Here is a 25,998-nt window from a genome sequence, read left to right on the forward strand (position 1 = left end):
AACTGACCCTATACCGAGAAGCTTTACCAGTGGAGCACAATGTCGTTACCTTTGGCGTGGTACTGCTGGGTGGAGTCTTGGTGATCGGTTTATCGTTGCTGGATTCAGCAGAGCCGCTCGCATGTAACGCCGCCGAGGCATAACTCTGTGTGGGCGGAGCTGCAAAGACAATGCGTAAAAAAGAGAAGTCAAACTGTCATTGGACTGGGCACTAAATAAAAACAACACATACTTCTACGAATGTTCCAAGTAGAAAACGTTACTAAAGTGGCTGTGCCTGTTCCCCTCCAGAAACTGAGGGCAGTAAAGGTGAAATTTAAAGTGTACCCAAGGCAGTTTTTTTTAAGTAATAAGAGATACTGAGGCATGGTTCTATCTGATGGACACGCTTCTGTGTGCACTCCGCTTTGCTGACAGCCCCCCGTGCCACGCTAGCCCCCCCCCACACTCTTGAGTCTGGCGACAAGCAGCATGCAGGCAGAGTAATGGGGAAAGGGCGTCCCTTGCAGGAGAGAAACTCCTACTTAACTCCCCCTACCCCGCCTCTAAGAGCCTCTCACTGGCTCTTCACTGCCTGCTCCCCGCCCCATCCATGCCAAGCACAGCTTTTGCAGCGCCGTGACCCTTAATGTCCTGGAAACAAACGTTCTGTAATACAGCACACAGGAGCGGAAATAGACGCTACCTGATCTGGCCAATGCCCTAGATCAGGTAGTAAGCTTTTTTCAAACTATCTTGATTGGCACGGGTTCTCTTTAAACAGCCTTACGCTAGGTGAACACCATACAATTTTCTGATAGATTTACCTGCCAGATAGATTTTTTTCAACATGTTGGAAAAAATCTATCTGGCAGGTAAATCTAACAGAAAATTGTATGGTGTGTACCTAGCATTACTGTTCTAAAAATTGAGAAGTAATTAACCCTTTGAACACTCACAGACAGAATCCCTGCACAGCAGTCGCACAAATGCAGTCGGCTCAGGAGAGAATACAGGACGGTCCCGTCCCAACCTCATCTGCCTGTTACTCCGATCTGTGCTGTGTGTGTGCGTTACCCATTTCTGGAAACCTGTGATGCCTGCATTTGCTCCTGTATGAGAACATTAGCCAGACGGCTGCAAATGCAGAGAACAACGGCCATCATGTAACAGGCACACGGTGATGGGACGCCCGGCATCTGTCTGTATGCTTATGGCAGGCAGACAAGATGGCTTTTCATGTGCCAACATGTATAAGTTGGAGGTTATTAGTTTATAAAACCACTGTTTGTTCCATCAAAGATGGTCAGCCGCCCAGATGCAGCAAAACAGGCCGAAACCAGCACACTCCCACCGCCATGTTTCACAGATGGCATGAGGTTTTCCCTTCTACACATGTAACGCTCCTCATTTAGGTCTAAAAGTTCTATTTTGATTTCATCCAATCACAGAACATTTTTCCAGTCCTTCTGGTTTGTCCACATGATCTTTAGCAAACTGCAGATGGTCAGCAATATTTATGCGGGAGAGCAGTGGCTTCCTCCTTGCTACCCCACCATACACTCTATTGCTGTACAGTGCTTGCCTGGTGGCAGACTCATACATCTCATATGTGAATGGGAGAAAGGCTTTCAGTTACTTAGAAGTTACTCTGGGTTCCCTTGTCACCTCTTGTACTATCATACGCCTTGCAGTTGGAATTTGTCTTTGACCGTCATCGATTTCTGGGTAGGCCGCAATTTTCTCTAATAAACATTGCCGGTTGCCTGACTTCAGTGCTGAGGCTGCGCCTCTAATGCTGAAGTCACTGGCCCAGAATGAGCAGCAGATCAGATCTGACTCTGGTGTGACTCCACTGGCTGCATGCTTGTTGCAGGTGTGACTCAAACACAACTAAAGCCAAAAAGCTCAGCACAGCAGCCAGGCAACTAGCATGGTTCATAACAGAATGAAGATGGCAGTTCCCAAATTACTGACACTTCAGGTTCTCTTTAATACCTGCCTGGAGGAAACAGTCATTGATGCATGCTCATGCCGGGGCGGCAGGGTCACACAGCGAGGGTGAATAGGTGGCTCCCTGAGCTGATACCAGCATGCAGCATTGTAACTGGCAGCAGATATTCAGTAATACATTCCTGGTGGTCACAGATATGGTGCATGCTAGTTCCGGGGTGGCAGGGTGACACAGCAAGGGTGCAGCATTGTACCCGGCAGCAGATATTCAGTAATACATTCCTGGTGGTCACAGATATGGTGCATGCTAGTTCCGGGGTGGCAGGGTCACACAGCACGGGTGCAGCATTGTACCCGGCAGCAGATATTCAGTAATACATTCCTGATGATCACAGATATGGTGTATGCTAGTTCCGGGGTGGCAGGGTGACACACAGCGAGGGTGCAGCATTGTACCCGGCAGCAGATATTCAGTAATATATTCCTGGTGGTCACAGATATGGTGCATGCTAGTTCCGGGGTGGCAGGGTGACACACAGCGAGGGTGCAGCATTGTACTGGCAGCAGATATTCAGTAATACATTCCTGGTGGACACAGATATGGTGCATGCTAGTTCCGGGGTGGCAGGGTGACACAGCGAGGGTGCAGCATTGTACTGGCAGCAGATATTCAGTAATACATTCCTGCTGATCACAGATATGGTGCATGCTAGTTCCGGGGTGGAAGGGTGACACAGCGAGGGTGCAGCATTGTACTGGCAGCAGATATTCAGTAATACATTCCTGCTGATCACAGATATGGTGCATGCTAGTTCCGGGGTGGCAGGGTGACACAGCGAGGGTGCAGCATTGTACTGGCAGCAGATATTCAGTAATACATTCCTGCTGATCACAGATATGGAGCATGCTAGTTCCGGGGTGGCAGGGTGACACAGCGAGGGTGCAGCATTGTACCCGGCAGCAGATATTCAGTAATACATTCCTGATGATCACAGATATGATACATGCTAGTTCCGGGGTGGCAGGGTGACACAGCGAGGGTGCAGCATTGTACCCGGCAGCAGATATTCAGTAATACATTCCTGGTGGTCACAGATATGGTGCATGCTAGTTCCGGGGTGGCAGGGTGACACACAGCGAGGGTGCAGCATTGTACCCGGCAGCAGATATTCAGTAATACATTCCTGGTGGACACAGATATGGTGCATGCTAGTTCTGGGGTGGCAGGGTGACACAGCGAGGGTGCAGCATTGTACCCGGCAGCAGATATTCAGTAATACATTCCTGGTGGACACAGATATGGTGCATGCTAGTTCCGGGGTGGCAGGGTGACACAGCAAGGGTGCAGCATTGTACCCGGCAGCAGATATTCAGTAATACATTCCTGGTGGTCACAGATATGGTGCATGCTAGTTCCGGGGTGGCAGGGTCACACACAGCGAGGGTGCAGCATTGTACTGGCAGCAGATATTCAGTAATACATTCCTGGTGGTCACAGATATGGTGCATGCTAGTTCCCGGGTGGCAGGGTCACACACAGCAAGGGTGCAGCATTGTACTGGCAGCAGATATTCAGTAATACATTCCTGCTGATCACAGATATGGTGCATGCTAGTTCCGGGGTGGCAGGGTGACACAGCGAGGGTGCAGCATTGTACCCGGCAGCAGATATTAAGTAATACATTCCTGGTGGTCACAGATATGGTGCATGCTAGTTCCGGGGTGGCAGGGTGTGTCACAGATGTGGTGCAGAGCTCACCTTTCGGAGGGGTCACTTCCGTCTTGGTAGTGCGACTGAAAAAGAGGGCCCCGGGCCGCATGGAGGCTGAGTTCTCCTCCTCTTTCACCTTAAACTGCCCCAATTTGGTCACTTTCTAAAGAGAGGGGGGAAAAAAAAGAGCAATTATGGAAACAAAGTCGGTATCAGGAGACTGGCTGTGCATCTTATGATGTAAAGTTAAAGCAGACCTCCAGCGTAAGTTACAGCTAGTGTCTGGGACACTGACTCTATGGGTTATAACACAGCAATTGTAGTCACTCCCTATAGCCGAAGGCCCCACCCCCTTTACGGTTCTGGAGGTTGGGTCACCTCCTCCACAGCCCACCCACCAGATCTGTAGCCCCGCCCCAACACTGTGGCCGCAGTGTAACCGTGCAAGATTGCTCTTTAACCCTCTGGGTGATACAATTACATTGCCCAGGAGGGGGGTGCAGCACTTTTTTTTAAATTTTTTAAATCATGTAGTGAGCCCTGGGCTCGCTACATGATAGCCGCTGCACAGCGGCATCCCCCCACCCACTCCAATCGCCTTTGGCGATCAGAGTAAGCAGGAAATCCCATTCAGAACGGGGATTTCCTGCTGGGCTTCCCCGGTTGCCATGGTGACAGGGCGGGATGACGTCACCGACTTCGTGACGTCAGGGGGAGTCCCGATCCACCCCTCAGCGCTGCCTGGCACTGATTGGCCAGGCTGCGCAAGGGGTGGGGGGGGGGGGTGGCTGCGCGGCACGGCGGGTAGCGGCGGCGATCGGAAGTTACACGCAGCTAGCAAAGTGCTAGCTGCGAGTAACAAAAAAAAAATGTTTGCAAATCGGCCCACCAGGGCCTGAGAACTCCTCCTGCGCGACATACCTCAAGCTCAGCTCGGGATTATCGCCCAGGAAGTTAAGAAGGGAGGTCATTTTGTGCTACAACGTTGAGGTCACAATGTTGAAAGCCAGCTACACAGCTCAAAGCTGGGCTGTGGAGGAGGTAACCCAGCGTCCAGAAAAAATGCCATGGCAGTTTTCCATAAAGGGGGCAGGGCCTTCACCTTATATGGCATAGCATGAGTGGAGGGGGTGAGTGACGACAACTGCTGCTATTAGAGTGTAGAGAGTTAGTATCCCTGATATTGATGGTAACTACGCTGATGGTCCAACTGTCCCTTATGTTACCAACCACAGAAAAAAAAAAGTATAGGGTACGCTGACGCTTTTTATGTATTTATTTGTTTTTTGTACGATATCAAACAATAGATTTATCAAGCTTTGGGTGGACTTTTACAAAATCGCATAATATAACGTCACATGCATTTTATTAAAGGAAACCTTAAAGGGGCACTATGGTGAAAAATTGTAAAATTTAAAATGTGCAAACAAACAAATAAGAAGTACTTTTTTTTCCAGAGTAAAATGAGCCATAAATTACTTTTCTCCTATGTTCCTGTCACTTACAGTAGGTAGTAGAAATCTGACAGAAGCGACAAGTTTTGGACTAGTTCAACTCTTCATGGGGGATTTTCAGGGATTTAATTTATTTTCAAAAGCACTTAGTGAATGGCAGTTGCTCTGTCCAACTGCCAAAAAACTGCGTAGGGAGCAGGGAAGCCGGCCAGCATCATTGTTTAAATTCTTTTCAGGGAATAGCTTTATAAAGAATAAACGCCTTGCTGAGAATCCCCTATGCAGAGATGGACTAGTCCAAAACCTGTTGCTTCTGTCAGATTTCTACTACCTACTGTAAGTGACAGCAACATAGGAGAAAAGTAATTTATGTTTCATTTTACTTTGGAAAAAAAGTACTTCCTATTTGTCTATGTTTGCACATATTTTAAATTTTACAATTTTTCGCCATAGTGCCCCTTTAAGTGAAAAAATAATTGCCCATTTACTTACCTGGGGCTTTTCCCAGCCCCCTGAAATCTTCCAGCACTGCTCCATTCCCCCGGTATTCGCCTACAAGCGCCTAATGCACGGCAATTTGCCTCCTCCAGAGCCTTCCTTCTTTGATGCGTTTAACCCTTTCCTATCCTATGTCAGACTATCTCCAGTATTTCCCCCATAGTAGCAATGCCAGACATAGGCCCACATAGGAAAAACTGGTTGCCGCTACATGGTGCTGTAGCCAATAACATCCAGCGTAGCGCCATCTACTTTAGATCAAAGTGTCAGACTGTCAGTGCTGCCCCATTCACCGCTATTGCACCTACCTTCTGCCCCCGCCACATTTTCTTAGATTGAGGAGGCAATGTTGCCGGTTTGGGACCAGTATGGCCCCTGTGGGGATCGAAGTGTTGGACAAAGTCCGCCACTTTCATCCTCTGTAGCAGCCCTAACGCTACGTAATGATGAAATTACGCATTTGTGCAGGGGGGTGGGGCTACAGCATGTGAACTAGTACAGGCCCCGCCCCCTCAACTGATGCTTCCCCCATCACTGTGTATGCAATGGAGCTTCCAGTGCCCTGGTACTTTTTCCAGATCACCCAGGGGATCTGGAAAAATTGGAAAGGGTTAAACAATGCCAACTGCCTGGCAGTCCTGCTGGTCTCTTTGGCTGCAGTAGTATCTGCATCACACACACCTGAAACAAGCATGCAGCTAATCCAGTCATACTTCAGTCAGATCATCTGATCTGCTGCTGACCCTGACCCTTATGCATGTTTAGGGTCTGTGGCTAAAAGCATTAGAGGCTGAGGATCAGCAGGACAGGCAGGCAACTGGTATTGCTTCACTAAGGAAATAAATATAGCAGCCTCCGTATAATTCTCACTTCAGGTGTCCTTTAAGTGCATGACTCAATGGCCTGGCGTTCCATACTGAAAAGTCCAGCTAAGTTACCTCTGTAGCTGATTATTACAGTAGCCTCATATAGACACACCCAGCACAAGAGGACAGTGTATATAGTGTCAGGGTAATATTACTCAGCACTACAGAGGAAGAAAGCAATAAGCAGACGTACCGGTGAGGAGGGGGAGGGGTCATCCTTGTCCGGGGGAGAGTGGAAGCGTATAAATGACAGTCCATACGCCAAATTCTAGTAAGATAGAAGAGAAGAATTCAAAGACCACAATCATAAGATCATCTTGTTTTAAAGCAGACGTCTCTTGCCTTCTGGTGGATAAAATCTATTGGACTTTACTATAAAGGGATTGTACTGTATGAGTTACAGTATTGCAGAAACAGGAGATACTTGCCTTAGTATACGGCTGTGTTACAGTAATGCAGAAACAGGAGATACTTGCCTTAGTATACGGCTGTGTTACGGTATTGCAGAAACAGGAGATACTTGCCTTAGTATACGGCTGTGTGCAGACTATCTTCACTCTGTCCCACCTCTTCTCCGCCGACGCTTTCACCAGTTTATCCGGACCGAACATCCTGGTGCGGTTCAGGTTGCTGCCGCTCTTGCTCTCGCTGGGTGACATGAAGGAGGACGTACCCAATATCACCTGGTCAGGAAATACACAGAATATCAGCTCACCCCCACAAAGGTGCCACAAAACACAGACTGATACTCAGTGCAAAGGGGAGGACACACAAGAAACAGTGTAATGGAGATTATAGTGGACCTCCGCTGCAAATGCCACAGATAAAAAGAGCCAGAATGACACTGACTGTTCCCCCTCTTATTTCTTACATAACACAGCAATGGCTGACTGCTTTATTAAGCTGCAGGGAAGCATTGTGTCATCTCTGGAATGTGACATACTGTGGCTGGAAGAAATGGACTTTCTCAGTGTGTGAACACATGTATTTCATCATTGTTTGTGTTATTGGTTCTTTAAAGAACATCCGAGGTGGTAATAAACTGACGAGAAAAACAATTGTATCTGTCCTCCTCCTTCTAAAAATGACTTTTTTTTTTAGATATCACACAGTTTTATTTTATATTTAAATCTAGTTCTTAAGTTGTTACTGTTCCATTGTCTCTGCTCAATGACACCGTCACTGAAGTATGCCAGAGCTCAGATCTATGAGTTATTGACCTTTTTAGCTCTTTCCTGTTCTCAGAAGCCATTTACTGTCAGGAAAGTGTTTTATGGCTGCAATTACTTATCCGTGAGGGTTATGCTATAGTCTGACCCAGTCTGACCCGGACAGAAACGGTCACTTACATACCTGATGTTTCACTTTTTCAGGCAGAGAAAGAAAAAAAGGAACATAGCCTAGTTATTTGTGTGCTTGGCACTGTACATACACGTCTATCTCATCATGTCACATGTCACCTCGGGTGTCCTTTAAAAGAGACTATAAAGTCTATATGAAAGAGGTTATGCATGCAGTTCTACCGACTTCAGGGGTGTATGAAGTGTAACTTATTCTCTGAGTCCCCCTAAGCGCCCACTTCCTGTGCTTAGCTCCACCCCCTTTCAGTCGAGTGCTGCGGCGCTCTCCGTATCCGAGATACCGAGTGCCACAGAAACGCCGGACACTTGGCTGCAGGCGGGCGGAGGCTAAGCGCAGGAAACAGGCGCATGGGGGAGTTCGAGGGCGAGTTAAACTTCTCCAGGCAAAAATCCAAAAATACTAATTAAACAGGAAGCGGATTGGATATAATTGAGTGATGGGAAATTTCCCGTTGACCGGACGGGCAAATCATATGGTGTGTACCAGCCCTTAGAAGTGTAATCACATGACCAGAGGACTCTGCAGGCTGTAGGGTAGGGCTGCTTGTAGTTCCCCTTCCTGCTGATCAGACAGCGAGTGGGCGGGCACAGACTGAACTCCGAGCGGACTGCTGTCTATGGCAATGACAGTCTGTGGTACAGGAAGTGGCCAGTATCTTGACCAGGTACTTGAAAATGCATTTAAAGTACAACTAAAGTGACAGTGATACGAAGGCTGCCATATTAATTTCCTTTTAAGCAATACCAGTTGCCCTGCTTCAGTAGTGTTTGAATCACTCACCTGAAACCAGCATGGGGCAAATCCAATCAAATATCTGATCTGCATGCTTGTTCAGGGGCTATTGCTTCAAGTATCAGAGGCAAAGGATCAGCAGGACAGCCAGGTAATGTGTATTGTATAAAATGAAAGTAAATATGGCAGCCTCACTTCAGTTGTCATTTCATCAGTAACTCCATCCATTTCCCTTTTATTAATAATAATAATAATAATAAATGTTACGCAGCCTATTCTGTATTTGAAGTTCATTAACAAAAATAACTTTACATTTTAATCTGCAGCTATGAATTGTATTGCTAATAAAAACATTACAGAGCTTTTCCTGAAACCATGACAACTGGATACTGTTTGGAGTACAGGACTTATCTCTCTGTTTCTCATTGGTCAATGACTTACCTGGCGGTCTGACAAAGCAGGAAGTAAAATTTCAGCCACGCCCTCTCAGTTTATTACAATGGCCTCAATTCACTAAGGAGTGTGGACTAGTCTACTGATGGTTTTTAGTCTACTGATGGTTTATTCAGTTGCATCGAAGGGGAATTCACTATTACCAAATGTTTTAGACCTGGTCTCAAACATTTGGTAATTAGGTGGGTAAAGCAGGGAAATGATCAAAAGATGTAATTCACAAATTAGTAGCTATGACTGACATCCTTCTCCTCTGATGATGCAAAAAGAAGTAACAGAGGCGCCAATGTAGGGTAAAATATATTAAAACCCGTCTAAAAGGAAGGAAATGGGTGGATTCACCTCCCTCAAGTACATAAATGACCAAGCAGTATAAGCCGTTTATGGCCAGAAAATTTTATTTTACATCAATTCTCCAATTTAAAATGCTGCAACGCGTTTCACGGGCCAAGCATCCATCTTCATCAGGCAATTGAACAAGGAGAACTCAACTGTAGATCTATCACTCTGCTAGAGCGCCTCTGTTCTCCTCTGATGAGCTCTCCTCTGCATACAATTACACTTCTGCATCATACATTCAAAAGGTTCCATCCTCACATCTAAAATACCTCACAGAATTACTTTACCAACAAGAAATCAGACGGTCTAATCTCTGTCAGAGGAAGTGGGCGTGGTTACTGCTTGTTTGTCTTTGTGAATTATGTAATTGCTGAATGTTAGACCAGGTCTAAAAACTGGTGTAACGCTGGGAATACACGGCTCGATTCTGAGCCATTTAGATGGCTCGATAGATAATTTCCGACACGTCCGATCTCCCCGCCCGATCGTTTTGCCGCTCGATTCTGGATTGCAGTGAATGGAAAAAGATAAGAAAAACGAGCGGAAGATAAGAGAATCGCCTGCAGAGTCGAGCCGTGTATGCCCAGCATAAAACATGACACCGAACCATCAGCAGACTAAAAACCATCCGTAGACTAGTCTAAACTGCTTAGTGAATTGAGGCCAATGCCCCTTTTATTATTGCACCAGGACCTCCACAGCACAGACAGGCATGCCTGCGCAATACAGCTTGCTAAAAGACGTGTCATACCTCTGATCTGATAAGGAACGCTTTTTCTTTTGGAAAGAGGAACCACATTTTCATTTTATGGACAAGCAGAGAAACACTTCCATAAAAGAGACAGAAGGCATAATCATGTCCTATTACCTGAGCCCGATATAAAGGTATAATAGGTATTACCTCATACTCCTGCTCACTGACAGAGGTGGAGTGCCCGACCAGCACTTCCACAAAGGCCGAACCTTCATTTCCTATGTCAATGCTGTGGATCTGCTCCTCCTTCTCAAACTACAGCAGGAGAGAGAGACATGTCAGACAATCTACATACAAAACAATCTGTGCGATGAGAAAACTGTGCGTGTTATATTACACGTGAAAGCACGTCCTCTGATAAATCCCAACATCTTTCCCAAGTGATCAGAATAAGGAGGCACCAGAACAGGAAACTCTACTCCATTCCCGCTGCCAGGAGGAAGACATGACAAACTGAGCTGTGGAGTCGGTAGATAAATTCTTTCACCCATACTCCTCAGTTTCTGGTACTTCCGATTCCTCCGAAGGCTTATGAAAGAGAAGTTGAGGCACTGTGAATTGCAATGGTACCTTTAATCACAAGACACAGGCATCAGGGTATGCAGGGGGTTGAAGAGAGCCAGACAGCTGTTTCGCTTAAAAAAAAAAAAAAAGGCTTCCTCGGAGGCTAGTGTGGTATGTCACATTAGTCTCTGAGGAAGCTTTTTTTTTTAAGGGAAACAGCTGTCAGACTCTTCAACCCCCTGCATACCCTGATGCCTGTGTCTTGTGATTATAGGTACCGTTGCATTTTACACTGCCTCAACTTTTCTTTCATAAGCTTATTGAAACTGGTTTTATGGGAGCACAAGTTTTAGGGTACACGATCCAGGAATTCCACTGATCCTCCAGCAGCATCTAGTGCCAATCTTTTTCTCCTATTCAAAGCAATTCCTCTGTAGGATTGGTCAGTGAGATGAAAATTAATTCAAGCTCGGGGAGCATTAGGCAAATTTTATGCAAACTTACACAGCTTGAAAATGGACCAATCAAATCCTTCAGTAGTCCATTTTCCCCCTGCAAAACTTACACACCTGAGGCTTTATATGAAATTAAAGGACATAATTATACTGACTGTAGAACAACAAATGATGGTTGTTTTTAAAACTATGTCTAATGTTGCAATTCACTGACTTGTTTCCTGTTAAAATCCTATATGCTAAATCCTCTTTGCTAATCCCAATTGTTGTAACGTATGTTAGAGTGAACCTCCGGACTAAAAATCTACTCAGCAGAACTGAAAAGGCCTGGTGTTTCTTTAACAGTTTCACAGCATCAGAACTTTGTTTTTCTTACCAAAGCATCATTTTTAGCTGCATTTTTAGCTAAGCTCCACCCATCAAAGAAAACTGCCCAGGCTTTTTCCCCTAATGCTGTGCAAAGCATGATGGGATTTCCTATGTTGTTATTCATGTTGCCTAGCAACTGGGAGGGGTAATCAGCACACAGGACAGTTGGAACTGTGTCTCATGCTCCCTGTCACCTCCTTTCAACCAAAAAGATGGCGGTCCTCATGAAATCAAACATTTACCTGTTCTTTTAAAACAGGGTGGGTAAGAGATTATATTACCTATCTATTCTAATTAACATAACTAATGTAACTTAATGACAGTATGTTTGTTTAGGCTGGAGTTCCTCTTTAAGTCTAGAGTCACAAATGTGAGGAGTGAATGCTGTGTGGCCATTGCTGCACGCTGGTCCTGGATGTTTTGCGTGGCAGCAATGCAGCATCTGTTTTGCATGGCAATTCCCCATGGGAAGCCGGTCGTCAGTGCAATGCCCACCTCTGAACCTCCCACGTCTGTGAATTTAATTTCAAAACGTGATTTCTCACCTGCAGAATGACAGAGATTTGTTTCTCTCCGGCTTGTTTGGCTTTCCATTTCCTGTAGGTGTCAGGCTTCAGCAAGTTCTCAGCTGTGTGAGTCTGTTAGACAAAGGCATTAAGAAAATCTGTGTCGTTTTATAAAGTGTCACTGGACAGTCAGGAGGAAGAAGAATTAGAATTACTTATTGGATTTATATAGCACCAACATAGTACGCAGGGCTGTAGAATACATAGGATTACAGACAATGATAGCGGGGGTGACCTACAACACAATCCAGGTAATAGACAATAGATACAACAATACAGGTAATAATCAATAAGATATACAGGTAGTAGTACAATGCCAGATCATACACTGGAGTGGTAGTGCTAATAATACAAGTTCCCATATTCTGGGTAGGGTGTATAATCAAGTATGATACACAAGAGGAGAGGGCCCTGCCAAAGGCTTACAGGGTGACATAAAATAATAATTTCATATTTATACTTTCCTCAGACAAGGATCAAAACTCGGCCCCTTGGGTAACGGTGCAGGGCCGAGGCTGTACAGATGCATCGCTAGCTTCCAGGCAAGCGACTCATTCTGTTGCCATGGGGGAGGGGGGCAGCAAAAAGCAGTGCATGCCAGGGTGGCACAGAGCAGTAGGATTGAGAACAATGCCCTTTGGGCAATGCTTGGCCAATGCAATCCAATGCTGTACAAGGTTTAAAAATCTTCCAGCAGTTTGTGTGTATGCAATGTAATATACACATGTGCTGGTCTTAATCAGGACACGGAATAATGCTAGGTACACAAGATACAATTTTCTGTTAGATTTACCTGCCAGATTTTTTTCCAACATGTCCGATCTTAATTTTGATCGATTTTCCGATCAATTTCCGGTCATTTCTATCGGTAAATTGATGGAAATTAACATCAGACTTTTGGAAAGAACTGATCTGGCAGGTAAATCTAACAGAAAATTGTACCGTGTGTACCTAGCATTATATTCAGCTCACCCCTTCTGGTACTTGCTGATCTGATGTGTAATGGCCCATACTCACGAGGGACTTTTGTCGCCTCAACACGCGGCGCGCGCGTGTTGCGGCGACAGGTCGCCCGTGAGTATGGGCCGTTGCACGCGCGCGCACCCCGAACTGTCGCCCGTCGCTCATGTCGCCATGCGATTGAAAGTTTAAATCGCATGGCGACAGTCGCCGCCGCACCCACGCCGCAACTGTCGCTAGTCCGCGTGAGTACGCGGACTAGCGACAGCAACCTTCATTAAAGTATATGGAGCTTCCGGCGGAGGGAGGAGGAACGTCGGCGACAGCTTCCGCCTCGCCGCTGGTCCCTCTTACGCGTGTGTACGCGGAGGGACCTGGCGAGGAGCTGTCGCCGGCCTGTCGCCCACACGCTCACGTGTGCTGGCGACAGGCAACATTTGCAGCCCGTGAGTACGGGCCATAAGTGTAAACCGAGTGACTCATAGCTGCCTGCTCCAATAGCAGAGACATCAGACAGAGAGGGGAGGGGGTGGGGCAATGCAAATAAGGGAGGAGTGAAGTATCTCCATTAGTAGAATTCAGTAACAGAAAAGAGGACAACAGCTTTGAAGGCAGATCACACCACTGCTTTCTTTATTATACTCTCAGGACCGGTTCACACTCAGGGCGATTCTTCAGCGATTTGCTGGTCGCCGGCGATAAGCAAAGCGTTGCTACAGTGTATTCCTATGGATACATTCACACTGCAGCGGTTGCAATTTCTATTATAGGGGCATGATGGCGAAAAATTGTAAAATTCAAAATATGTGCAAACATATACAAATAAGAAGTACGTTTTTTTCCAGAGTAAAATGAGCCATAAGTTACTTTTCTCCTATGTTGCCGTCACTTACAGTAGGTAGTGGAAATCTGACAGAACCGACAGGTTTTGGACTAGTCCATTTCTTCATGGGGGATTCTCAGCAAGGCTTTTATTCTTTATTAAGATATTCCTTAAAAAGGATTTAACTACTTCACAACTGAGGGGTTTTACCCCCTGACCACCAGAGCAATTTTCTCCTTTCAGCGCTCCATCCATTCATTCGCCTATAACTTTATCATTACTTATCGCAATGAAATGAACTATAGCTTGTTTTTTTCACCACCAATTAGGCTTTCTTTAGGTGGGACATTATGCCAGGAATTATTTTATTCTAAATGTGTTTTAATGGGAAAATAGGAAAACATTTGGAAGAAAAAACATTTTTCAGTTTTCGGCCATTATAGTTTTTAAATAATGCATGCTACTATAATTAAAATCCATGTAACTTATATGTCCATTTGTCCCAGTTATTACACCATTTAAATTATGTCCCTATCACAATGTTTGGCGCCAATATTTTATTTGCAAGTAAAGGTGAATTTTTTTCAGTTTTGCATCTATCCCTAATTACAAGCCCATAATTTATAAAGTAACAGTGTTATACCCTCTTGATATAAATATTTAAAGATTTCAATCCCTAAGGTAACTATTTAAGTTTTTTTTTTATTGTAATTTTTTTTAATTTTAATATTTCAAAAAAAAAAAAAAATATTGATAACAATTGGGGAGTGTGGGAATTCATTAGTTAAAATGAATAGTAAAAATAATGTATCTGTATGTAAAAAAAAAAAAGGTTTGGGTGTAGTATTATTTTTTGGCCACAAGATGGCCACATTTTTTTTTAGGCGTCCTGCAAGCGTCGGAAGGACGCTTGCAGAAAGGGAGGCTGGGAAACTGAGTTTTTTCACAATGATCGCGCTGCTTCTCGTAGAAGCATGCCGATCATTGCGGGGGCAGAGATCAATGAACGGGAATGGATTTTCCCGTTCAGTGATCTCCGGGCGAGCGGGCAGCGGCGTGCACGATCGCGGGTGTGCGAGCCGGAGCGCGAACAGCGGCGGGGGGTGCGTATAGCTACGCTCCGGGCGGGGAAGTGAAGTCCAAAGTAGCGTAGATATACTGTACCCTGGCAGCGAAGTGGTTAAACAATAATGCTGGTCAACTTCCCTGTTCACTACACAGTTTTTTGGCAGTTGGACAAAGCAACTGCCATTCGCTAAGTGCTTTTGAAAATAAATAAATCCCTGAGAATCCCCTATGAAGAGATGGGCTAGTCCAAAACCTGTCGGTTCTGTCAGATTGCTACTACCTGCTGTAAGTGACAGCAACATAGGAGAAAAGTAACGTATGGCTCATTTTACTCTGGAAAAAAACGTACTTCTTATTTGTATATATTTGCACGTATTTTAAATTTTACGCCATAATGCCCCTTATCACAAACGCGCTGCATACAGCATTTGGGGGGCGATTGCTCTGTCATACTCGTTCTATTGAACGCGAATCACAAGCAGTAATCGTGCTGAATCGCTGCAAATCGTGAGATTTGGCCTGCCGAATCACGGACGCAAACGCGGTAAAGTGCCCAATGTGAACTGGCCCTAAATGTAGTTCAAAAAGCTGGGAATTTAGCTAGGGAGAGAGGGAAGTGATGTAATTGCCTACGAAGTCACAACAGCAGTATACAAGTGACATGCCTCTCATAATGCAGCATCCGCTGAATTACACAGGCTGGATAGTGTACTGGTTAAGGGCTCTGCCTCTGACACAGGAGACCTGGGGTCGAATCTCGGCTCAGCCTTATCAGTAAGCCAGCACCTATTCAGCAGGAGACCTTAGGCAAGTCTCCCTAACACTGCTACTGCCTATAGAGCGTGTCCTAGTGGCTGCAGCTCTGGCCTAACACTACTACTGCCTATAGAGCGCCCCCTAGTGGCTGCAGCTCTGGCCTAACACTGCTACTGCCTATAGAGTGCCCCCTAGTGGCTGCAGCTCTGACCTAACACTGCTACTGCCTATAGAGTGCCCCCTAGTGGCTGCAGCTGACCTAACACTGCTACTGTCTATAGAGCTCCCCCCTAGTGGCTGCAGCTCTGGCCCAACACTGCTACTGCCTATAGAGTGCCCCCTAGTGGCTGCAGCTCTGGCCTAACACTGCTACTGCCTATAGAGTGCCCCCTAGTGGCTGCAGCTCTGGCCTAACACTGCTACTGCCTATAGAGTGCCCCCTAGTGGCTGCAGCTCTGACCTAACACTGCTACTGCCCATAGAGCGCCGCCTAATGGCTGCAGCTCTGGCCCAACACTGCTACTGCCCATAGAGTGCCCCCTAGTGGCTGCAGCTCTGGCCTAACACTGCTACTGCCTATAGAGTGCCCCCTAGTGGCTGCAGCTCTGGCCTAACACTGCTACTGCCTATAGAGTGCCCCCTAGTGGCTGCAGCTCTGGCCTAACACTGCTACTGCCTATAGAGTGCCCCCTAGTGGCTGCAGCTCTGACCTAACACTGCTACTGCCCATAGAGCGCCGCCTAATGGCTGCAGCTCTGGCCCAACACTGCTACTGCCCATAGAGTGCCCCCTAGTGGCTGCAGCTCTGGCCTAACACTGCTACTGCCTATAGAGCTCCCCCTAGTGGCTGCAGCTCTGGCCTAACACTGCTACTGCCTATAGAGCACGTCCTAGTGGCTGCAGCTCTGGCCTAACACTACTACTGCCTATAGAGCGCCCCCTAGTGGCTGCAGCTCTGGCCTAACACTGCTACTGCTTATAGAGCTCCCCCCTAGTGGCTGCAGCTCTGGCCTAACACTGCTACTGCCTATAGAGCGCTCCCTAGTGGCTGCAGCTCTGGCTTAACACTGCTACTGCCTATAGAGCTCCCCCTAGTGGCTGCAGCTCTGGCCTAACACTGCTACTGCCTATAGAGCACCCCCTAGTGGCTGCAGCTCAGGCCTAACACTGCTACTGCCCATAGAGCGCCGCCTAATGGTTGCAGCTCTGGCCTAACACTGCTACTGCCTATAGAGTGCCCCCTAGTGGCTGCAGCTCTGACCTAACACTGCTACTGCCCATAGAGCGCCGCCTAATGGTTGCAGCTCTGGCCTAACACTGCTACTGCCCATAGAGTGCCCCCTAGTGGCTGCAGCTCTGGCCTAACACTGCTACTGCCTATAGAGCACCCACTAGTGGCTGCAGCTCTGGCCTAACACTGCTACTGCCTATAGAGAGCCCCTAGTGGCTGCAGCTCTGGCCTAACACTGCTACTGCCTATAGAGCACCCACTAGTGGCTGCAGCTCTGGCCTAACACTACTACTGCCTATAGAGCACCCACTAGTGGCTGCAGCTCTGGCCTAACACTGCTACTGCCTATAGAGTGCCCCCTAGTGGCTGCAGCTCTGGCCTAACACTGCTACTGCCTATAGAGCACCCCCTAGTGGCTGCAGCTCTGGCCTAACGCTGCTACTGCCTATAGAGCCCCCCCTAGTGGCTGCAGCTCTGGCCTAACACTGCTACTGCCTATAGAGCTCACCCTAGTGGCTGCAGCTCTGGCCTAACACTGCTACTGCCTATAGAGCTCCCCCCTAGTGGCTGCAGCTCTGACCTAACACTGCTACTGTCTATAGAGCACCCACTAGTGGCTGCAGCTCTGGCCTAACACTGCTACTGCCTATAGAGCACCCCTTAGTGGCTGCAACTCTGGCCTAACACTGCTACTGCCTATAGAGCACCCACTAGTGGCTGCAGCTCTGGCCTAACACTGCCACTGCCTATAGAGCGCGTCCTAGTGGCTGCAGCTCTGACCTAACACTGCTACTGCCTATAGAGCACCCCTTAGTGGCTGCAGCTCTGGCCTAACACTGCTACTGCCTATAGAGCGCCCCCTAGTGGTTGCAGCTCTGGCCTAACACTGCTACTGCCTATAGAGCTCCCCCTAGTGGCTGCAGCTCTGGCCTAACACTGCTACTGCCTATAGACCACCCCCTAGTGGTTGCAGCTCTGGCCTAACACTGCTACTGCCTATAGAGCGCCCCCTAGTGGTTGCAGCTCTGGCCTAACACTGCTACTGCCTATAGAGCGCCCCCTAGTGACTGCAGCTCTGGCGCTTTGAGTCCGCCACGAGAAAAGCGCTATATACATTTTTGTCTGTCTTTAAACTCTCTAAATACATACAGGGTGCATTTCTCAATGTTTTCCTTCTGTCCTGTGCAAGAGTTCAGGTCCACTTTAATCCCAGTGACCATGAACAAGTATACATATCAGGTTCTGTAAGTGTAAAATTATCGAACCCAAAGGATCACAATGACAACTAGGCACCGATTGTTTATTATTTCACAGGGGCGGGTCTGTGAATTGCAGGTAGTTCTCCGGGTTGTGCATCCCCCTCCCCCAGGTTGTATACTCACCGTATCTGCACTGCTGCAGGACACCACATGCTTCAGTTTGATCTCAGGCATTGTTCAGAGGTATTCGCTTCCCCACCAGGATACACAGGAGTGCTTCAGCTGCACACAGAAGGCTCTCCACCTGCCAGGCCACACTTCCGTATAGACAGGCACCAAGGCATGCCCACTGAAACAACAGAAAGGAGACTGCTCACAATCACACTCCCCTATAAAACCACTTCGGATACTAGTTTCACCTTTTACGTGTAATCACTGAAATAAACAAACTTTTGCACAATATTCTAATTTTTCAAGTTTCAGCTGTAAAGATAAATTCATGATTGGACTATGCAGAGCAGCAATGCTGCAGTGCTGGCCACAAAGTGTTAAATCTCTCAGCAGCACAGAAGAGATGGGCGGGGGTAGCTCAGCGTTCACAGTAAGGCCCATTTTCTACGAATGGCTGCCCTGCTGGCCACAAAGTGTTAAATCTCTCAGCAGCACAGAAGAGATGGGCGGGGGTAGCTCAGCGTTCACAGTAAGGCCCATTTTCTACGAATGGCTGCCCTACTTGTTTGTCAAGCAGTTTTTGCTGCCCAGCTGCCTCCCACAAGCGCAACCTTCCGATTATCCCTATGCTAAATTTAGAGTATTGTATCGTGTTAGCCATCAATAAATGGTATTATCCTGATTCAAAACTTGTATGTTACATTTGGGCGCTAGTCTACTTTAGGGGACCCAGCAGGAAACCTCATAGGGAACAGTTCACCAATCACAGCACCCTCTACAGCACGAAGCGTTGTGATTGGCTAAACAGAGTGGGTGGAGTTTACTACAACCTATTGGAAACCTAGCAGTGTGAGAGGGAGCCATCCATCCAATCACTAGTGGAATTTCCCTACGAGGTTTCCTGTGAGTTCCCCTAATGCTGACTAGCACCTACATTTCAGTTTCTACCTGTGGAAAAACCAACAAATCGGAATTCAGACAGCTTCACCTAGTCAGGAACTTATAGGACACCTGAAGAGAGAGGGATATGGAGGCTGTCATATTTATTTCTTTTTAAGCAATACCAGTTGCCTGGCTATCCTGCTGGTCCTCTGCCTATACTGCTTATAGCCATAGCCCCTGAACAAGCATGCAGCAGATCAGGTGTTTGACATTATTGTCAGATCTGACAGAATTAGCTGCATGCTTGTTTCTGGTGCCCTGCCAGGCAACTGGCATTGTTTAAAAGGAAACAAATATGGCAGCCACCATCTCCCTTTCATTACAGTTCTCCTTTAAACTGTACCAATGAAATGCAGTCACTACATATTTGGATTGACCCAATTCTAAACTCTATAGAATCTGCAACAGAACTTACATCAAGAAGGAAAAAAAATCCTCACTGATCATCCCTACCGAGAATCTATTCATCAGCGCCTGATAAACTTACTAAATTCCATTTCTCCTGTACAAATTCAGTCAAGCTAAAATGTGGCTATAAAAGGACAGGGCGGGGTCTAGTTGCAATGGGGCCCATAGGCAAAATTATCCCGGGGGGCCTTCCTGATTCCCCCAGAAGCAGCATTATGAGCAGTTTATTTCTGACAACACACTTCCCTCCAGGGCTGTGGAGTCGGAGTCGAGGAGTCGGAGCAATTTTGGGCACCCGGAGCTAGAGTTGTTGATTTCATAAACTGAGGAGTCGGGAGTCGGATGATTTTTGTACAAAATCCACAGCCTTGTTAAGTATTAGACTAATGCTACGTACACACATGCGACAACGATCGTTCGTTATGAACGACGAATGAACTTTTAATTGAAGAAAGAACGACCTAAGTAAAGTTAGTTGTAAAAGGTGTGTAACGATCAGATCGTTAAAACGAACGTTACAACAAATAAAGCAACGATTGCGCTTGCGCATAAAAATGAAAAGTTCCATGGAGAAATAGTGAAATGTGCATGTCAAGCCTAGTACGAACGACCGTTTCCAACGATGTACTACTTTTGCAAACGATCGTCGTTGGGAAAAATCCGCCAAGCTAGATCATTCGTTTTGAACGATCTAGGTCGTCCGTTGTTAGACTTCATGGTCGTTGGCTGCTTTTTTTCAAACGATCGTCGTTTGAAATGATCGGGGAACGATCGTTTCAAACGACTATAGTCGCATGTGTGTACGCACCTTAAGGAGTCAGAGTCGGAGCTATTTTGGGTACCCGGAGTCGGAGTTTCATAAACTGAGGAGTCGGAAGATTTTTGTACCGACTCCACAGCCCTGCTTTCCTCCCCCAACTTTATTAGGCGCCAGTATGGCTGAGATGACACCCCCCCCGGGAGACCTCATAGGGAAGTTTATGTAACGCAATTGGTCGCTATGTCAACAGTTCTCCAATTGATGTTAATTTTCAGATAGGTATTAACTACACCCACACTATTTATCCATTTACAACGCTTCAAGTTGTAGAGGGTGCCCAATGCAATTTTCCAACTGATAGGTCGATACTTTCTCGGCCAGTAGCGGCTCACCCGTCCCTGCTGGCACGCTCCTCTGTCAGTCCATGCATTTCAGGCTTCATCTGTGCAGCCAGGCCTTCCTCTGCAACCCAGTGCATGTTATTATGTAATAACATGGCATCAGGTCACTGAGAAGATGCAGCTAGTGGGGGAGAAATCAAGAGCACACGGACTAACGGAGGAGCGCAACAGCAGGGACAGGGGAGTCAGTCAGTGTTGCCACCTCACCCCTTTAAATACTGGCACATATGAATTATACATGCCTTGTGGCTAGTTAGATACAGTTTAGGCACTGATTATGTGAGAGTAGCCTCAGAACCTGTATAACTGGCATGTGTTGGTATTTAAAGGGATAAGGTGGCAACCCTGGAATCAGTAGTTTACCAAAAACTCTCCAGGTGCCATAATAATTTGATGGGAGAATTAGTGTGGAGGGGCTGGAGGAGTTGGGTGGCAGCGCTCAGGGGGCCTTGTGGAAGCACCAGTGTTCCAACAAAGTAGCAGACATGTATAGAAGCAGGGATTTCCAAAGCCTGCTGCAAGGCTGCGTAGTCCCGAAGCTTGGGGCGGCTGTAGCAGTAATGCAATAGTCCGCGCCCCACGCATGGGGTAATTTGGGCATCCTGCGATTGCTGGATCCGAATTACATCTACCTGCGAGTTGTGACGACTCGAAGGGGAAATGACAATGAACCCCCAAGAATTTGTGCGGCAGCAGGGTGAGGGGTCATTCGGCTCACCCCGCGCCGAAAAGCCCTGGGTACCAAAACACCACATGTATGCTAGTATGACCTCAGCTGTCCATACTCTCACACAGCTGCCCTAAGAAAGGAGGTGCAGCCAGTGCTGGCATACATGCAGTGCTGTCACCCTGTGGCCCCTCAGCTCAGCTATACAAAGGAGGTGCAGCCAGTGCTGGCATACATGCAGTGCTGTCACCCTGTGGCCCCTCAGCTCAGCTATACAAAGGAGGTGCAGCCAGTGCTGGCATACATGCAGTGCTGTCACCCTGTGGCCCCTCAGCTGCAGAAAGGAGGTGCAGCCAGTGCTGGCATACATGCAGTGCTGTCACCCTGTGGCCCCTCAGCAGCACAAAGGAGGTGCAGCCAGTGCTGGCATACATGCAGTGCTGTCACCCTGTGGCCCCTCAGCTGCACAAAGGAGGTGCAGCCAGTGCTAGCATACATGCAGTGCTGTCACCCTGTGGCCCCTCAGCAGCACAAAGGAGGTGCAGCCAGTGCTGGCATACATGCAGTGCTGTCACCCTGTGGCCCCTGAGCTGCAAAAAGGAGGTGCAGCCACTAGTGCTGGCATACATGCAGTGCTGTCACCCTGTGGCCCCTCAGCTGCAGAAAGGAGGTGCAGCCAGTGCTGGCATACATGCAGTGCTGTCACCCTGTGGCCCCTCAGCAGCACAAAGGAGGTGCAGCCAGTGCTGGCATACATGCAGTGCTGTCACCCTGTGGCCCCTGAGCTGCAAAAAGGAGGTGCAGCCACTAGTGCTGGCATACATGCAGTGCTGTCACCCTGTGGCCCCTCAGCTGCAGAAAGGAGGTGCAGCCAGTGCTGGCATACATGCAGTGCTGTCACCCTGTGGCCCCTCAGCAGCACAAAGGAGGTGCAGCCAGTGCTGGCATACATGCAGTGCTGTCACCCTGTGGCCCCTCAGCTGCACAAAGGAGGTGCAGCCAGTGCTGTCATACATGCAGTGCTGTAACCCTGTGGCCCCTCAGCTGCACAAAGGAGGTGCAGCCAGTGCTGGCATACATGCAGTGCTGTAACCCTGTGGCCCCTCAGCTGCAGAAAGGAGGTGCAGCCAGTGCTGGCATACATGCAGTGCTGTCACCCTGTGGCCCCTCAGCAGCACAAAGGAGGTGCAGCCAGTGCTGGCATACATGCAGTGCTGTCACCCTGTGGCCCCTGAGCTGCAAAAAGGAGGTGCAGCCACTAGTGCTGGCATACATGCAGTGCTGTCACCCTGTGGCCCCTCAGCTGCAGAAAGGAGGTGCAGCCAGTGCTGGCATACATGCAGTGCTGTCACCCTGTGGCCCCTCAGCTGCACAGTGTGTACTGCCAGGCAGCAGCAGCTCCTATATGACCCATACTAGCAGTTTATACATGATGTACTGTGTATACCTCCTGCCCCAGTGACAGGTCCTCCCCATGGAGATGCAGCCCTTATAATGGGGGGGACAGCACAGCAGCCCTGTCTCCATAGCAACGCATCTATATACGGTATACACTGTGTAATAGCACACGCAACATGCCTGGACTGTACCATGTGCGCCCCGGAACACACCACCCCCCACACCACAGCACTATACCATACATACACGCGTCCCGAGGAAATACCGCCAACAAACCTCCCGCCCCGGAAGTGATCCCCGGCCAGCTGCACACTGACACCGGAAGTCGCTGGCAGCCATCTTTGTCTACCCGGAAACAGGTAGGTCTGCGGTGAGGAATAGAGGGAGGTGGGCGGAGCGCTGTATTGATGAGAGGAGGGAGGTGGGCGGAGCGCTGTACAGCGGAGCGGTTGGTGGGCGGGGCGGCTACGAGAGAGTGAGAGAGAGAGAGAGAGAGAGAGGAGGGAGGAGGGTTACGCCAAGCGGCTGTGAGGAGAGGGGAGATGGGCGGGGCAGCTGTGAGAGAGGTGGGCGGGGCTGTGATAGGCGCCATGTTAGGACTCCCTGCTGGGGCCATCTTTGTACACCCTGCAGTGAGTGGCATGAGTTTTTGTGGTTTTTTTTTATTATGGAGAATATATATATATATATATATATATATATATATTATAGATTGAATTAGAAAATAATTTAAACTAAAATTAATTCAAATGCAGGGACACTTGCTTGTTGTTGTATAGGCCACTAGACCTAAATTAACAGGCGCTAGGCCTCTGCCTCACAACCCCCCGCCCTCCTGACGCCATCGCCACATGTATGCGTGCGCACAGACGCAGGGACACGGCTTTTATATGATGTGATTATTTCTGCTGTTATGATTTGAATATATACATTATTAGTAATAATATGGGTGCTAGTCTAGTTAAGGGGATGCAGCAGGAAACCCCATAGAACAACCTGGTCACACCCTCTCATTTGTAAGAAAAAGGGGTCCCAGGAGAAACAATTGCATGCCAGGGATTTGGACACTGGGCTTCGGGCACATCGCTTGCTTCGACTACCACCTCCGCTTGCCCAACTTTAGTTAACGACATGGAAAGTGTTTTCTGCTGTGTACCGTATTTCGTACAAATTAGTGGTTGCTACCATATTGGTAGCTGCTCTGCTGCTCCTCTCTGCCAAGCTCTTCACTGGCTGCCAATTAACCAGAGTATCCAGCTTTAACTCTTCACTCTAACCTTAAAGAGAACCCGAGGTGGTATTACGTAAGTGGGGCACAGAGGCTGGTTGGGCACACTAACACCAGCCTCTGTTGCCCCATCGTGTGTCTCAAAGACCCCCCTGCTCGCCGCTATACCCCCGCAGTGCTGGCGACACGCAGCGTGTCACCAGCACAATGTTTACTCTAGCGCTGTCTGTCAGCGCCGCTCCGCCGCCTCCTCCGCATCGCCGCTACCCGCCCTCGTCCCTTCCCTCCCGCTGATTGGAGGGAAGGGACGAGGGGGGGTAGCGGCGATGCGGAGGAGGCGTGGGAGCGGTGCTGACAGACAGCGCTAGAGTAAACATTGTGCTGGCGACGCGCTGCGTGTTGCCAGCACTGTGGGGGACCTCCGGGGGACCTCCCGACCTACACTGGGCTGCAGAAAGCCCCAGGTGGGTACTAATATCGTTTTTATTTAGAGCTCGGAGTCCCTTTAAAGGGACTCCGAGAAGTGCAGAAACTATGGAAAGATGCATATCATTTTAAAGCTCTCTTTCTCCTCTTTCCAATGTTATATAAACCGCTGCCCTACGCCTTTTAGTTTTCGCTATTTTTGCGATCGAAATTGCCACGGCCGCAACTTTGATCGCGAAAATAGAGAAAACTAAAAGGCGTAGGGCGACGATTTAGGTGTCGCCAGAAAGAGGAGAAAGAGAGCTTTAAAATGATGTCCATCTTTCCATGGTTTAAAGGAAGAATATGCTCATAGACACAGCACCACACAACTATATATATATAATAGAAAAATGTCACAATTTTATTGATTAATTGTATACTTCCAAAAAGATAATAAAAACACTAAAAACAAGCCACCACAGTCAATTGGCATATAACAATATCAAGTAATGCTCATAACAATAATTGGCCATCATATTGATTCTAAAATAGTATAAGGTAGAAAAAAATGGTGTGGCTATGCTCAAACTGAGCATGCCCCCATTTGAACCCGGGTTCAGTACCTCTCAAGGAACAATATATAATAAAGTGCATATATTAGTGCAAATGGTGCATACAAAACAATCAGTGACCATATACAATGTAGAATATATATATCTCAATAGTGCAAAAATAATGACCAGAAACCTGGAGGAAAAGATGGCAGGAGGAACGTTTGGGAGAGACAGAAAGTGGGCAAGATACAGTGGAGTGAGGCAGAGGGATACTTATCCGGTATGGATGGCCAAGACAGGAGCTCGTGGTGGCTGAAAAGAGGCCCTCGGTGGACTACTCCACCGGTTCCGCGGCCGTCACGCCGCTTTTTCAAGAGTGCGAGGGGTTCTCCGTGAAGGTACAGCGTGTAACGCTGTTTAAGTACAGGAAGCTGAATACGTCGCGTGTGCGCCATCAAGGACGTCACACGCGGCGTGAATGGGCGTGGCTAGTGGATGGAGGCAATGTGGGTTCCGGAGAGACCAGACTGGAGCGCACCAAGAGGAAGTGAGAGGACGCAGAGTGAGGAAGTGTCCACGCTGGAGCGCATACAGAAGACGTAAGTATAAAAGAAACACCAGACGGAGAAAAAAGCCACATAGGAGCGCATTAGAGGAAGTAAGTATATAGGCAATAGGTAATACATAACAAAACTATAATATATATCAAAGAGGAAATATCCATCATTGACTATACATATAATCATCCAAAAGTATATCAATTTACATCAGGGGAGACAATAATCTATCAATTCATTTTTACCCCAAGCCACATCAAAAATCATAAGAATACCCCAATCATATCATAAGGGACAATATTGTATGGATACTCGCCCTCAGGGAGCACCCACATAAGGGGAACCCCAGAAAAGAGGGGGGACCCAGAGAGCAATGAGTAACAGGTTGGCACCCTGTAAAAATAGAAAATATACAGATATATAAACAGTATATATGAAAAATGCTGGATCCATGTACAGTTCAAAATCCATA

General features: G+C 47.6%; 1 protein-coding gene across 4 annotated transcripts in view; it reads right to left on the reverse strand.

Moving 5' to 3' along the window:
* The window catches only part of XRCC1 (X-ray repair cross complementing 1), a 62,168-nt gene extending 39,028 nt beyond the window's left edge, over positions 1-23,140 (reverse strand). For 3 of the 4 annotated variants that reach the window (XM_068241970.1, XM_068241972.1, XM_068241973.1), the window contains exons 1-8: positions 23,026-23,110; positions 18,216-18,381; positions 11,975-12,067; positions 10,249-10,356; positions 6,986-7,144; positions 6,655-6,729; positions 3,692-3,806; positions 50-159 (exon numbers count right to left, since the gene is read on the reverse strand). In XM_068241970.1, the coding sequence (XP_068098071.1) occupies positions 50-159; positions 3,692-3,806; positions 6,655-6,729; positions 6,986-7,144; positions 10,249-10,356; positions 11,975-12,067; positions 18,216-18,266 (711 nt within the window). In that variant the 5' untranslated portion in view covers positions 18,267-18,381; positions 23,026-23,110. Of the gene's footprint in view, positions 1-49; positions 160-3,691; positions 3,807-6,654; positions 6,730-6,985; positions 7,145-10,248; positions 10,357-11,974; positions 12,068-18,215; positions 18,382-23,025 lie in introns of all 4 variants that reach the window. The other variant, XM_068241971.1, reaches the window with a different exon arrangement.
* Between the last annotated feature and the right edge of the window lie 2,858 nt (positions 23,141-25,998).

Source organism: Hyperolius riggenbachi, chromosome 6 (genome assembly GCF_040937935.1).
Source record: "Hyperolius riggenbachi isolate aHypRig1 chromosome 6, aHypRig1.pri, whole genome shotgun sequence".
Taxonomy (NCBI): Eukaryota; Metazoa; Chordata; class Amphibia; order Anura; family Hyperoliidae; genus Hyperolius; species Hyperolius riggenbachi.